Source organism: Bison bison, unplaced genomic scaffold, assembly GCF_000754665.1.
Source record: "Bison bison bison isolate TAMUID 2011002044 unplaced genomic scaffold, Bison_UMD1.0 scf7180017864184, whole genome shotgun sequence".
Lineage (NCBI taxonomy): Eukaryota > Metazoa > Chordata > Mammalia > Artiodactyla > Bovidae > Bison > Bison bison.
The window spans coordinates 1,217,785-1,232,311 of NW_011494756.1; the positions used below are offsets into that span (position 1 = coordinate 1,217,785).

Here is a 14,527-nt window from a genome sequence, read left to right on the forward strand (position 1 = left end):
GCACTCATCTCACATGCTAGTAAAGTAATGCTTAAAATTCTTCATGCCAGGCTTCAACAGTACATGAACCATGAATTTCCAGATGCTCAAGCTGGACTTAGAAAAGGCAGAGGAACCAGACATCAAATTGCCAACATCCGTTGGATCATTGAAAAAGCGAGAGAGTTCCAGAAAAACAACTATTTCTGTTTTATTAACTATACCAAAGCCTTTGACTGTGTGGATCACCACAAACTGTGGAAAATTCTTAAAGAGATGGGAATACCAGACCACCAACCATTAGGGAAATACAAATCAAAAGCACAGTGAGGTACCACTTCATGCCCACCAGGATGGCTTTAATTTAAAACACAAGAGGAAAATAGTAAGTGTTGGCAAGTATGTAGGAACCTCACTGCTGCTGCTGCTGCTAAGTCGTGTCAGTCGTGTCCGACTCTGTGTGACCCCGTAGAGGGAAGCCCACCAGGCTCCCCCGTCCCTGAGATTCTCCAGGCAGGAACACTGGAGTGGGTGCCGTTTCCTTCTCCACACCCTGATGAAAGATAAAGCGGCGCCGCCGTTGTGGAAACAGTTTGGTGGGTCCTCAGGTTAAACATGGAGTTGCCGTGTGACCCGGTCGCCCTGCTCACAGGCCTGTACCTAAGAGAGGAAAGCACATGTCCACACTGGAACACTTGCACACAGATGTGTGCAACAGCGGTGTTCACATTCATTTCCAAAAGGTAGAAATGATCCAAAGGTCCATAATCAGATGAGTGGATAAACAAATTGTGGTAGCTCGACCCAGTGGATTATTATTCAGCCATAAAAAGAAATAAAATACTGACGTGGCAGCATGGATGAACATCAGAAGCATGCTAGGTGACAGAAGCCAGACACGAAGCTCACTTATTTTTCTGTGAAATGTCCGGAATACGTACACTCATAGAGACAGCTGATTAGAGGTTACTGGGGGTGGAGGGAGGGAGAAATGGAGAGTGATTGCTCTAGGTTTGGGGTGTTTTGTGGGCTGATGGAAAGGGTTTTTTTGGCCGTGCCAGGTCTTTGTTGCTGCCCGCAGGCTTCTCCCCAGGTATGGCAAGCAGGGGCTTCTCTCTAGATGGGGCGCACAGGCGTCTCACGGGGCAGAGCACCGGCTCTAGAGCACGGGCTCAGTAGTCGTTGCGTACAAGCCTAGCTGCCTGACAGCAAGTGGAATCTTCCCAGACCAGGGGTTGAACCTGTGTCCCAGCATTTGCTGGTGGATTCTTAACCGCTAGAGCAGCAGGAAAGTCCTGTACGTTCTGAACACAACAAATATCGCTGCGTTTATGCACTTAAAATGCGTTATATTTTGTGTGAATTTCACCTCTTTTTTTAAAAAGCATTATAGAAAGAAATCCTGGTCAAGAAAGTGAAAAAATTTCTCATATTTCTACATCCTAATAAAGATATTTTATAGAAATATAGTTTAACGTATACATAATTTGCAGAATTATTGATGTGTTTTTTCGGTTGACAATTTGCCGTTGTTATTTAATGCCTGCTCAGGAGGGTCTCCACATTGCTGTGTGCTCTCTCCTGCCTCCTAACACAGGCTCTTAACGTGTTTGCTCCATAGTTCTGCTCGTGTAAGGGGCTGAAGCTCCAGCACAGACGGACCTGGTGCTGGGTGAGGGGAGGTGTGTTGAGAGAAAGGGCGCAGGGTTTGTTCCTCTGACCCTGTCGTCCCGTCAAACCTGGACTCGTCCCTTACCTGCTTCTTGGTCTGGTCATCTCCTCCTCGCCAGGGAGCAGGCCCAGGGCCAGGGCGATGCTGTCCAGTAGCCTGAATCCAGCCCAGTCTTTTTTCTTCACGTTTTACTGATGTATAGTGAACTTACAACGTTGTGTCCATTTCTGCCCCTGAGTGAAGTGATTCCGTTACACATATGTACCTTTGCATCTTCATCTACATTATGGCTTATCACAGGATATTGAGTATATATCCTCGTGCATAATAGTTGGCGTCTGCTAATCCCAAACACCCAATCACCTGCTCCCCCACCTCTCCTCCCCCTTGGCAACCACAAGTAGTCTGCTGTGTATCTGAGTCCGTACCTGAGGCATGTTATTGGTGTTGGGGGTTTTTTTAGTTGTTGTTTTCATATTTTATTTATTTTTGGCTGTGTCGGCTCTTTGTTATAGCGCATGGCCTTCTCTCTAGTTGTGGCTTAGTCGCCCCTCGGCATGTGGAATCCTAGTTCCCCTACCAGGGCTCAGACCCGCGTCCCCGGCACTGGAAGGCGAGTGCCTATCCACTGGGTCAGCAGAGAAGGCCCCCGTGTCGTACTTGAGGTTCCACGTGTAACTGGTATCGTATGGTATCTGTCTGTCTGACTCACTTCACTTGGCGTGATAATCTCTAGGTCCGTCCGTGCCGCTGCAGACGGCTTTGTGTTCACTGTTTTTCACGGCTGAGTGGTATTCCCTCGTATATATGCGCACGCCTTCTTGACCCACTCCCCTGTGGACACTGAGACTGTCTCCGTGTCCTGGCTGTTGTGAACCGTGTTCAGTCCGTTCTTGCATCACGACCACGGCAGCTGCCTCCCGGGCACACAGCCCCGTCCTCCCACTTCACACTGGCGCCGCACTGAGCTGGGAGCCCTGCTCTCCAGCTCATCTGTCTTGCCAGCATCCAGCTCTCCAGTGAAGGCAGTCATGCTTGATTTACAACAATTATGTTATTAAAATTCAGATGCTTGTTTGTACATCATTCCAGGCATCTAGAGGTTCTTAATTATTTTCCTTGCTCAGCACCGTTTCTCTGAAATAATTTGTAGTTCTCAGTTTTCACACAGTTCAGGCAGGCTATAATTATTATCTTCATTGTACTAGCTAAAAATTTGACCTGGAAGGAGGTCATGACTTCCCTTAAGTGATGCAGCTCAAAGTCTCTTCCTTTCCACTCTGTGCCAGGGTTTCTCAACAGCACTATTACGTTTTGGACCAGATGATTCTTACTTGGGGGGCTGTTTATTGTAGGCTGTTGAATAGCATCCCTGGCCTGTGCCCACCAGATGCCAGTAGCACCCGCCACCCCCCTGATGATCAAAAGCTGTTTCCAGATACTGCCCTGGGGGTAAAATCACCCTGGTTAAGAATCCCCATCCTGCACCAGCCAGCTCTAAGGCAGGAAGCTCCGTGGGTTCATTGTACTGTGCCAGGGACTGTGCCTTGCTCTCTGATGATTGGGGGACCATCTCTGTGCAGTTCAGATCCTTAGAGCGGCAGCTTGTGGACTGGTGATGGATACCAGTACCAGTGTCTCCAGTGTTTGTGGAATTTGTGCTTTGTTTCTCAGCTCTGGGCTTCCCTTCTCGATCATGTGCCCTGATTTTTCCAAATGCACTTCTCTCCGCATAGGTCTGTATGCAGTGAAAATTCGAGCTGAGGCCATGCAGGAAGCCTCGGAAGCCGTGCCCAGTGGCATGTTGTCCGTCCTCGGCCAGCGTCAGTCCAAGTTCACCGTCGCCTGTCTGGAAGCCCAGGAACACTGCAAGACTCGGGGCATAGAGAACCCCGTGTGCGAGGTGTCCAACTACCTCTTTCCTGACTGCAGGGTGATCTCAGGACACCTGGAGGTTGGTGTTGGCGGGAGCAGCCTTCCTAGAACCCAGTCCAGTGCAGAAGGTGGGACTGACTGCACACCTGGGAGCCCACCGAGCCTAACAGGTGCTCTGCTCAGCCCTGGTCTTGGGAAGTGTTTGAGGGCCAGCGTGTCTGTGGTGGGGCGAGCACTCCAGAGGGAGGCTGGGTACTGTCCCCACTCCGCCACGTGCTCCCATGATGAGGGACGACAGGACCCCGGGCAAATCCCCAGCCCACGTGGAAGGTAAAGGGGCTGAACCAGGTCATCTCCAGGGCCTCCCTGTGATACGCTCTGGCCTCCTCGCGGCCTCCCGTCCCCTCGCTTCCTCAGAGGAGCAGCTGCCTCCTGCTGGGTTGCTCTACTTTTCCTGAGGTGTCTGTTTTTGCACACTTTCCTCTGTCCATCCTCCACTCACTGCCAACATCCTTTCTCGGGCAGAGGACACACAGAGGGATCAGCCAGGGTTCCTGCTGTCAAAGGAAGGCCGCTGTGAACAGAAGACTCCAGGTTTCGGGACACCGTAGGGGTCAGGCTGGCTACCAGATGGGCCAAGGAGGCGGCCCAGGAGGCACTGCACAGAGGATGGGGTTGCCAAGAGCAGGGGCGCCCCAGGCCGAGAGGCGCCCCGAGCAGTAGGGGCGGCTCTGTGCTGTGTGCCTGGCTGGGGCCTGAGGGGTGCAGAAGTCAGGCCGATGGTGCCCCGTCCTCGCTCAGCCATCCAGTCCTCGCAGTCAGTCCTATGCTCTGAGCAGGGCGGCTCAGCTGCAGGAAGCTGAGGCAGAGCGCCCGTGATGGTGGAGGCGGGAGGAGGGCTCACGTCCGTTCTCCTCTCGACCGCCCTGGGCTCCTCCCCTCAGTAAGGCCTTGCCGGTCGGTGTACAGGGGTCCTTCTATATCTCCTCTGAACCGGGGAGAGCCAGCGGGTTCCTCCTGGGGCCGTTCTGAGATGACGGGAAGACCAGCTGCAGTGGCCCCAAGCTCATCACGGAGCTGGCTGTTCATTCCCATGGGTAGCCTTGGAAGAAAGCCCGGCATGGGCCAGGAGGGGCAGGCGTTTCCCTCTCGGGCTCCCAGACAGGTGGGCGGGCATCAGTCCAGGTGGCGACTTCCGGACTCCCCAGGTTCAGCCTTTTGGTGCCGCGGGAAGTGCTGTGGCAAAGAGCTCAGGTGTGGGCAGGTCACCTGGGCAGCGGAGCCCTTCCCAACGGTGGATGTGGAACAGCTTGTCCTCTGCTAGACCCGGGCCTGGGCTGAGCACCAGCCACAGGACCCTCTGGACCCTGGGACTGTGGCCTTGACTCCTGCTACAACTCAAGTGGGGTGAGTCCAGAGACTTCCCCTGGAAAGGCTTAGACCCAGCAGTGATGCAGGAAGTGCCACTGAGTAGCTGTCTCCAGAGGCCGGTGATCAGACAGCTGCAGGCAAGGGGGGAAGGGCTTGGGCTGTGCAGTCCAAGAGGCCTCTGTGGGGAGGCACCGAAGGCACGTCCCTCAGGGTGGTGGAGACAGACGGAGAGTGGTCTTGGGAGCTCCAGGGCAGGCCGGCCTCTGCTGCAGTGAGGGCCAGACCCCGCCGTGCCGCCCACATGCGTGGGCCACCCTCCATGATGGCTCGCTGTGCCAGGCTCTGCTCCACGTGGCTTTGCTCCAGGGCTCAGACAGCTAAGTGACCTTGATGTGGAATAGACAGGCTCAGGGCACAGGCTGGTGACCTCTGATGAGCCAGAGGCTGCACTCCTGCAGGGCAGGGCCCTCGGAGCGGGCCGGACGAGCACCATCCAACTGAAAACATTAACTATTAACCCTTCCTACCCTCTGGGGGCACAGAGAGCTACCCTGCTATATTTTTTCATGTTACCAATCCCAGGGCTTGGTAAGAAGGTGGTGATTGCTAACCCTTCTGTAGAGCTTGTATACCAGGCATAGTTCTTACCATAGTCCTGAGATAACTACTGTTGTTATCCCCTTTCTTACAGTTGAGGAAACTGAGGCAGAGAGAAGTAAAGCAAAATTTCCCAAGGTCACTCAGCTACTGTGACTTTCCTTGAGTCTTCAGGAGCAGCTGGCCCAGCTTCTGAGCAGGCCATGGGTGGCATCAGGTTGGAGGGACACAGCAGACGGGTTAGTGCCTAGGAAGCCCTTTGCTAGATCCCAGGGAAGGGCTGTCAGGGTTGTAGGCCTTGGGCTGTGTCCTGAGGGCACAGGATATCTTAAGAATATACACCATTTCAAAGAGATTTGCCAAGTATGTTGTGGTGCTGAGTCTGGGCCTGTTAGTCCCAGAGGCCCCTCTGGACGGAGGAGCCTTCAGGGAGTGGCTTCGGGCTGCAGGGAAGGAGAGCTTTGGTCTTCTGTAGAGAAACACCAAATGAGAGCTTTCAGACCCTGGATTGTGAGATGAGACTTGGAGCCTCCTGAATTGTCATCTTGAAGTTTACGGAGTAACAAGGAAACAAGCTTAAACAGTTACGAGGAGTAGCAGGATTAGATAGCGCTTTGTCGTGTATCAGATCCCTTCATAACTCCTGTCTGGTTATTTCCCAGCAGCCTTATGAAGTAGATGAAATTGTGCTCATTTCACGGATGGAATAAAAGAAATTCAAGGACTTGCCCAGGGCCACCGAGCTGGGTGACGGAGCTGGGACAGGACCACGTTTCCTGGCCTTGGCTCTCTTTCAGGCATAGGGTGGTCACCTGCCGAGGTGGGGCGTGCGAATGGCCAGAAGGGCTTCCGGGACACCGACTTTGCAACTGTGCGGGGTGAAATGTAGAGAGACGCATATTCTCTACGGAGGACTGACGGCATCAGTCAGAGGTGACCCCCCTCGCGGTGTTTCTTCCCCTGAGATTCGCTGGCTTAAACCTCCTTTTTTTCTTCCAGGCTCTGCAGTTTCTCCAGAAGAATTCCTCTAAGTATCACTTCAGACGCACCAAGATGTTGCCGGTTAGCGGTGGGTTCCACACCCGCCTCATGGAGCCCGCCGTGGAGCCCCTGGTGCAAGTGTTAAAGGCGATTGATGTCAAGAAGCCCCTGGTGTCCGTGCACTCGAACGTCGATGGGAACAGATACATGCATCCCAAACACATCCAGAAGCTGCTGGCGCAGCAAGTGGTCTCGCCGGTGAAGTGGGAGCAGACGATGCACGCCATATACGAGAGGAGGAAGGGCACCGCGTTCCCCCAGACATTCGAGGTGGGGCCTGGGAAGCAGCTGGGCGCCATCCTGAGGAGCTGTAACCTGCAGGCCTGGAGGTCCTACAGCCACGTGGAGGTGCTGGAGGCCGGCGAGGACCCAGAGGAGCCCCTGTAGGGCCTCTTGCGGGCCCTGGTGTGGACGGGCCACGGCCGAGGAGGACTCGGGCTCCAGGGGGCTGAGCCCAGCCTGGCCTTCCTGTCAGGCCGCTGCCTCCACGTGAGCAGGAGGGTAGTGTGCTTTGAATGCCCTGTGGAAAGCACTAGAAACGAGTGTTTCTTCACATGCCGGTGTCCGTCTCTCCCCAGCATGTCTGAGTGCTGGGGAGCTGCAGCTGTGCTGATTCTGTGAAGACCTGTGGGTTCCACCCCCGCCTCCTGGGCAGCTCACGTCGCCTCCCCAGGGCTCAGGTGGCTGCTCCGTAGGCAGGAGTGTTCTGAGGCCCCGGAAAGCCTGGCCTGCTGCCGTGTGGGCGCCGTGGGCCATGGCTTGAGGCCAGCGCCAAACTCACTCTGCTGGCCCAGCCTCCTCTGGATACGATGCAGCCAAAACCTTAGCTCCTTTGCCCCTGAATCCAAAGGGCTTTAGGACCCAGCGGGCTTTGGCAGCCATTCGGTCCCCATCACTCAGCAGTTGGGAGATGGTGCCCCGTATGTTTACTTACCCAGCAGAAAGCATCGAGTGCCTACTGTATGCCAGGGAGCAAGTGGCCTCTGCCTTGGTGGGGAAAAAGGCCCTTTAGCAAGGCAGGAGCGCGTGGGGAGGGCGGCCCTGCGTCCTCCCCCACTCCCGTGTCACCCCTTCTGACCACAGTCACCGAGTGCCTGCTGTGTGCCCAGGGCCGAGTCCAGCTCGGGCCGCCCACCGAGCTTATCCTCAACCTGCACCACACCAGAGCATGGCACAGGGCCCCGCTCCTAATTCAGTATTAAATGGGATCAGTTCTCACCTTCTGGGGTGGTTTTTTCATTACACAGTGATACTGGGAAAATCTCACTGGGGATGAAGTGTCTGAGCTCGTCTTTAAACTTCACCATCTTGTAGGCATATGTCAAACCCTGGGTAGGGTGTCTCTTTTTAAGTAATTGAAGTCTAGTTAATCTACGTTGAATTAATTTCTGGTGTACAGCAAAGTGATTCAGTTACATACATTAATATATACATCCTTTTTCGTATTTCTCTCCATATGGTTTAACCGCAGGATCACTGAGCATTGCTCCTTGTGCTGCACAGTATGGTCTTGTGGTTTATCTGTTTTACGTGTAGTACTTTGTATCTGCGAACCCCAGGCTCCGAAGGGTCTCTCATTTTTAGTTCTGTTTCTCAACTAGAGTGCCGTTGGCCCTTGAGCAGAACCAGTCTTCACTGTGTGGGACAGTCGCGTGCTCGTGGGCCGCTGTCCTGGCCCCTAGCGATTCCATGGCAGTCGCATTTCTGGGGATTGTGACTCCAGACACGCCCACCTGTGTCCTCAGCCCACAGCCCTCCCACGGCTGAGAATCCCTGCCGCAGACCCTCGTTTCACTGGGGCCTAGGTTTGCATGCTCTTTGGAGCACAATGAAGAACTATGTCTTCAAACTTTGTTTTATTCAGTTCAGTTCGGCCGCTCAGTCGTGTCTGACTCTTTGCGACCCCATGAACTGCAGCACAACAGGCTTCCCTGTCCATCACCAATTCCCGGAGTTGACTCAAACTCATGCCCATTGAGTCAGTGACGCCATCCAACCATCTCATCCTCTGCCGTCCCCTTCTCCTCCTGCCTTCAATCTTTGCCAGCATCAGGGTCTTTTCCAAAGAATCAGTTCTTCACATCAGGTGACCAAAGGATTGGAGTTTCAGCTTCAGCATCAGTCCTTCCAATGAACATTCAGGACTGATTTCCCTTAGGATGGACTGGTTGGATCTCCTTTGTTTGGTTAGAGAATTTCGAATCTTCACAAAGTACTTAAATGTTAAGTTTGTGTTTTATGTATTTTATTTTTGGCTGTGCTGGGTCTTCCTGCTGCCCAGGCTTTCTCTAGTTGCGGTGTGCGGGCTTCTCACTGCGGGGGTTTCTCTCGTTGGGGAGCTCAGGCTCTAAGATACAGGGCGTGGGCTCAGGAGTTGGGGCACGTGGGATCTTCCTGGAGCAGAGATGGAACCCATCTCCTGCACTGGCAGGCAGATTCTTTCCCACTGAGCCCCCAGGGAAGCCCTCGTTACTTTGTAAACAATTGCTGAGTCTGCTGGAACCCCCTTGGCTGACAGCTTTCAGTAACAGGCAGCCTGGGAGACCATGCTGTCTCCACAGACCAGTCCAGGCGCAGGCATCTGGCTGTGCCTCGGGCAGCTCTGAGGAGCACAGCCCCACAGGTGGGTGGTGGAGGGTGGGCCATCCAGGCTGCAGGCCTCACTGCTCCTCTGGGCGCAACTGTCTGTCTCAGGGGCCGCCCAGTAGGAGTCATGTGGCCAGTGGGTGACCACGTCACCCCTGCCCTCTGCCTGACAGGGACAAGCCTCTGGCTCTCCCTTTTGGACACTGGAGAATTATTTCTGGTGTTGCTGTGGACACAAGATTGAGACCGGTTTCAGATCCTCTGCTCCTGTGGAAACTGCCATGTGGAGCAGCCAGAGCAGGTTTCACTCTGGATGTCAGTCTGATTGGATTGGAGGATCCTGGGGTGATGGAAGTCTGGGCCACCTCTGTCAAGTCCCCTGCCTCCGGGCCCATTTCCCCCATCACAGGCGCAGTGGGCTGGGCTCCACCCCTACTCCAGGAGCCCTAGGTTGGGGGTGGGTGGGCCCTCTCCCTGCCCACCCCCCAAACCTCCAATTGAATCCTGCAGAGATGGCAGATTGTGCGGGGAGCTACAGGAGTTGTTCTGGGGTGAGGGCCCAGGACCACGGTGGGTCCTGCATCCTGTTTCTCAGCAGGACCTTGGCCAGCTCCTGCCCCCATGGGGACGATGCCAGCACTGTCCTTGGTCTGAGGGCTCTCGCTCACCCTGAGGTGGGACTCACACCTGCCACCACCTCTCTGGACCCCACGTCAGTGGAGAAGCTTGGAGTGCTTCTCTTTGCAGCCACCTGACTCCCCGGATCTGCCTGGGAAGGGGCACCATGCCCTCGGTGGTCTGCGTGTGCACTGTGTGCGCAGCGGTGCCCTGGGGCCTGCCAGAGACCTGCCGCAGGAAATGGGGGGTGGGAGGTGGTGTGTGGAAATTCCCGAGGAGTCATGTGGCCAGTGGGTGACCACATGTCACCCCTGCCCTCTGCCTGACTGGGACAAGCCTCTGGCTCTCCCTTTTGGACACTGGAGAGTCATCTCTGATGTTGCTGTGGACTCAAGATTGAGACCAGTTTCAGCTCTGGCACGTGGAGCAGCCAGAACGGATTTCACTCTGGATCCCAATCTGACTGGATTGGAGGATCCTGAGGTGATGGAAGTCTGGGCCACCTCGGTCAAGTCCCCTGCCGCTGAGCCTCAGGTTCCCCCATCAGGGGGGCTTGTCCAGGTGGACAGGAGTGACGTGCTGGCCCTCCACAGCTGGATCTGCATCAGCTCAGAAGGTCAAGTGCCACGTAGGAGCTAGAGCTGCGGCAGGCACGCCTGGGCTGGTGTGAACCAGGAGACACAGTGGGGCCGACGCTGGCCCGTCTGCCTCCGCGCCCCGGCCTGTCCCCGCCCCAGGGCCTTTGTACTGCAGTCCAGCTCCCCCAGCCCCTCCTTGGAGAGGACGCGTCTCACCCTCTGCAGGCCCCGGCGTTTTCTCAGTCCCCTGGTGCCCTCAGCACACACCGGACAATACTCTTAGCTGATGGTTGTGCTTCTTTTTCTTCCGTAAAGAGACTGTGAAATCTGAGCCAGGGACCCGTGCCTTCTTTACATCCCCAGAACCTACACCAGCGGTTGATGTAGTACAGTGGGGGCTCCTGGTGCCACGGGTGGAAAGTGTTGCAAACCCCAGGACAGGATGACCCTGGCAAACAGTATCCCTGAATTCGCGCAGGGAAAAGTCACACCCCATCTAGCATCAGCCACATCCAGAGGCTCCATACGATGTTTCCGGCTCCTCTCTCCTCTGAGGAGCCCCAAACTCCTTGGAAAGCCATGGGCATCCACGTGGGTTACACAGCTGGATGGGCAGTTTGTCCTGAGAGCTCAAGATGGAGCAAGCCAGGAGGACTTCCTGGAAGAAGCACCTCTGGATTTGGCCTTGCCACATCCTTAGCCATTCTACAGTGGGTCCCTGGGCCTTGGAGTCAGTAGATCACACAGGTTGAGCCCTCTGGTCACTCCCGGGTCTACAAGCTTGGTGGGAATTTGGTACCAGTCTGAGATGGAGAGTGAGCTCTCCAGACAAAGCCAGCTGCACAGATGGGGCATCCCAGCCATTGCCTGGGAACTGGGAGATTCTGGGCTCCACTCCCCAGCCCCACCATGAGGTTCTCGGGGCCTGACATGGTGACACCTCACAGGAAAGGGAGTGAAGTCAGGCCTCAAAGCCGTGGAGGGCCAGACCCTGGGGAGCTGCAGCATAAGGCCTGGGGGCGTGGCGGTCCCTTCAGGAATGAGGGTTGGAAGGTGTGCAGGGGTGCGGGCAGAATGGAGGGGGCAGGGTCTGACCAGCCTGCTGGAAGGCAGGGGGTAGCTGCACCTGCTGGGTCAGCTCCAGGGCGGAGTGGGGGTCAGCAAAGACTCACCATCCCTGAGTCCTGGCGGGGGTGGAGGATGAGACTGCAAAAGATGCTGAGGGCCGGGGAATGGAACGGGGGTGGGGGAGCTGGAAGGTGGCTCACCCCAGCCCAGGGCTGGCACGAGGTGGTGTGGAGAGACAGCACCAGAGGAAAGAGGGCCCCCTCTCAGGGTTTAGAAGCTGCCCTGGGTCAGGTCTGGGGTGGGCTGAGCCCGCAGGGTGGGAGCCTGGCTTCCTGCCCCGGCGCCCCTGCCCAGCAGCTTCTCTGCACCCCGTGGACATGACGATCCCCAGCAGGTAGCCCTGGATGAGCGGACACAAGGAGGGCAGATGGCCCAATTGTAAGAGGCACTGACAGCCCAGAGGAAGGTATCCCGAACAGCAGGCTTCAAGCACCGAGACGTGATGAGGGAGTGATCCAGCTCGTGCAGGCCAAACAGCACGCCAGCCGTGGAAGGTGCAGGAAGGAGCTGGGAGCCGGGTGGGACCGCAGGTGCCCTGGTGACCCGGGCACGCCCTGCCTTCCCCACACCCCTCCGGCAGGATGCAGCCCACCGACCCCCAGAGAGGACCAGAGACTGGCTGGAAACCAACATTTTATTGAGCTCTCCTCGCCCCGCAGAAATCTATTCCAGCAGATTCTCTGTGCCACGGGCATCCCAGACACGGGGGTGTGACCAGCACTCCCCCCGCCGCCCCCTGTTCGACCAACCCGTGAGAGGGAGGCTCTGTCCCAGGACAGGCCACCGCAGAGCAGGCTGGCGCCGGGAGAGCAGGTCATTAACCAGTAACAACCCCAGAGGTATAATAAATTCATTTCTCTTACAAAAAAAAAAAAAGGAAAAAAATAGTATGAACCTCAGTGTCCCAGCACTCAGAGTTTAAATTAAAAAAAAAAAAATCATCATCAGAAAACAGTTAAAAGAACACCACCAAAACAGGGCCACCGCCAGGGTGGTGGTCGAGAGGGAGGGGCCAGCCCCACCCCCACACTGACCAGCAGTTCGGTCAGTGGGGGCGGCACCCCCAGCTGAGCATCGCCACCACCAGCAGGGACAGCGCCAGCTCGGGCCACAGGCTGGGCGACACCTGTGGGATGAAGGTGGCGACAGGTGAGGACCTCCAGTTGGCAGGAGGCCCGCCCGTTCAACCCCCTGCCCTGGGGACACGGGGAGCCAGCCAGGCAAGGGTGGGAATGGGGTGGTGTGGGGAGTCGTCGGGTAACGTGGGGGCTGCAGGAGGAACTGGGGGGGTCTGGGACGGGGTGACCGGAAAGATGGGAAACACGGGAGGGGCAGGAGAGGACCATGGCCCTGAGGAGGCGGCAGGAGAGGAGGCCGGCCCACTGAGGGCTGCTGGTCTGCCAGGAAAACCCGTGTGATATTGACAGAATGGACTGGGGCACTGATGGGGAGGGAAGGGGAGGGCTCCGGAAAGCTGCTCGCCGGGACAAGAGGCAACTGTGAGCAGCCGGTCTGCCTGATGAAGGCAATTCCTGGCAGAGGGGGAAAAACACAGCCCAGATGAGGAAGCAGATGCGTGCATCCAGCCCATGAGCCACAGCCTCAAACCCAGAGGCCCCTGGGGACCAGGCAGTGGCAGAAGATGTGGGGAGCAGGCCAGACGAGACAGTCGGGAGTGACATCCAGAGAGGGTGAGCCCCAAGCAGCCGCTCCAGAGCAGTCACCACTCACTGGATGGAAATCAAGGTCAGGAGTTCAAGGCTCGCTTACCCGGTCCCTGAGAGTCAGGAAGCTCCAGAGCCTTCGGTTCTCCCTAAGGTTGGTGAAAGCAGCCATAAAGCTTCTCAGAACATCCCTGAGCCCTACGTGGCTGTAGGGGAAAAACAAGCTGCAAGACAGAAAAGGGGGCAGGGCCGTTACACAGGAACAGGGGCAAGAGGTGGCCCACAGGGGACCACTGGGGAGGAGAGGGCCTATCCCCTCCCACCGACTGTCACCCAGCCCTCTGGTTCTAAATTCACCCCGGTGGGGATCTGGACTTGCGTCCTGGGAGCTGGGCGACGCCCCACCGCTCATGGGCTCCCAGAGGCCGGTGCGAGAGGAGTCGTGTTCCGAGAGAAACCCGGGCCCCTCTAAGGCAGGCTGCTTCCCTGGACACCAAGACACCCTGCCAGCTTGCATCCTGGTCTTCGGTAGTCAAGGCTGTCTCTGGTCTCACCCGGGCAAGTCTACGAGGTTCTGAGAACCTGGAGGGAAGCTGGCAAATGCTGGCAGCTGAGTCCTCCTGCAAGGACCCCCACCCCCATGCAGAAGGCTCTGCCCATAACGCTGGGCACGGAGCTCCATCCCGGCTCCCTGAGCACTTCCTGTCGTCTTCAGTCAAGACTCTTCTGGAAAGGGGCTATCTTGGCTTGAGGATAGCGGGGAGAGGAGGGCACTGGGGTCTGCGGCCCAGGACAGCTCCAGGGACTAGGTGGCTCTGGGCTCCGGGCTGCCCCCCAACCGGGAGTGGAGCTGCGGGGGGCCAGCCCTGGTCTACGGGCGTCCTCGGCCCAGTGGGGCTTGTCACCTGTACATGGTCATCCAGAAGGGCTCAACGAACTGGGGCAGCAGCAACCTCAGCTCCATCTCATCGGCAATGGAGGCCAGCTGCATGGCCAGGTAGTGTGGACTGTCACTGCGGGGAGGCAAGGAAAGGGACCTGGGGTGGTTGGGCTGGTGACCCCACGCCCCCAGGCCCCCAGATCCACTCCCAGATCCACCAAGGTGGGGGCAGGGAACCCTCGCACGCCCCCTCCTCTGGCTCCTACTTTGCTTCAGAAGAAGCCAGTGAGGTGCCATCCCCAGGGGAGGTCCCTGGAGCACAGGTGCTGGACCCTGGGGAGGGGGCTGCCCCAGTGGAGCCTGCCCCCACCCCCGTCTTGTGGGAGGGCAGGGAGATACTCAATGCGTGTGACAACAGTTAGCCTCCCTTCCCCTCCAAGGTAATCCGAGCGCCCCGGAGAGTCCAGGGAGGTACCCTGGGACGTGTTTCCCAGTCCCTAATCCCAAACCTCTGAAAACCTCTGATGTCACTGCCCCT

General features: G+C 56.8%; 2 protein-coding genes across 2 annotated transcripts in view; one reads left to right on the plus strand and one right to left on the minus strand.

Annotated features, from left to right (window-relative positions):
• MCAT (malonyl CoA:ACP acyltransferase (mitochondrial)) overlaps window positions 1-7,755 on the plus strand; it is a gene marked incomplete at its 5' end in the record, with an annotated part of 8,311 nt that extends 556 nt beyond the window's left edge. Inside the window, 3 exon segments of the mRNA XM_010843691.1 lie at window positions 3,235-3,279; window positions 3,388-3,605; window positions 6,494-7,755. Of these exon segments, the coding sequence (XP_010841993.1) occupies window positions 3,235-3,279; window positions 3,388-3,605; window positions 6,494-6,922 (692 nt within the window).
• A 3,429-nt stretch (window positions 7,756-11,184) lies between these two features.
• Window positions 11,185-14,527, minus strand: part of BIK (BCL2-interacting killer (apoptosis-inducing)) — a 4,438-nt gene continuing 1,095 nt past the window's right edge. Inside the window, exons 2-4 of the mRNA XM_010843637.1 lie at window positions 14,015-14,122; window positions 13,216-13,333; window positions 11,185-12,571 (exon numbers count right to left, since the gene is read on the minus strand). Of these exons, the coding sequence (XP_010841939.1) occupies window positions 12,491-12,571; window positions 13,216-13,333; window positions 14,015-14,122 (307 nt within the window). The 3' untranslated portion in view covers window positions 11,185-12,490. The remainder of the gene's footprint in view (window positions 12,572-13,215; window positions 13,334-14,014; window positions 14,123-14,527) is intronic.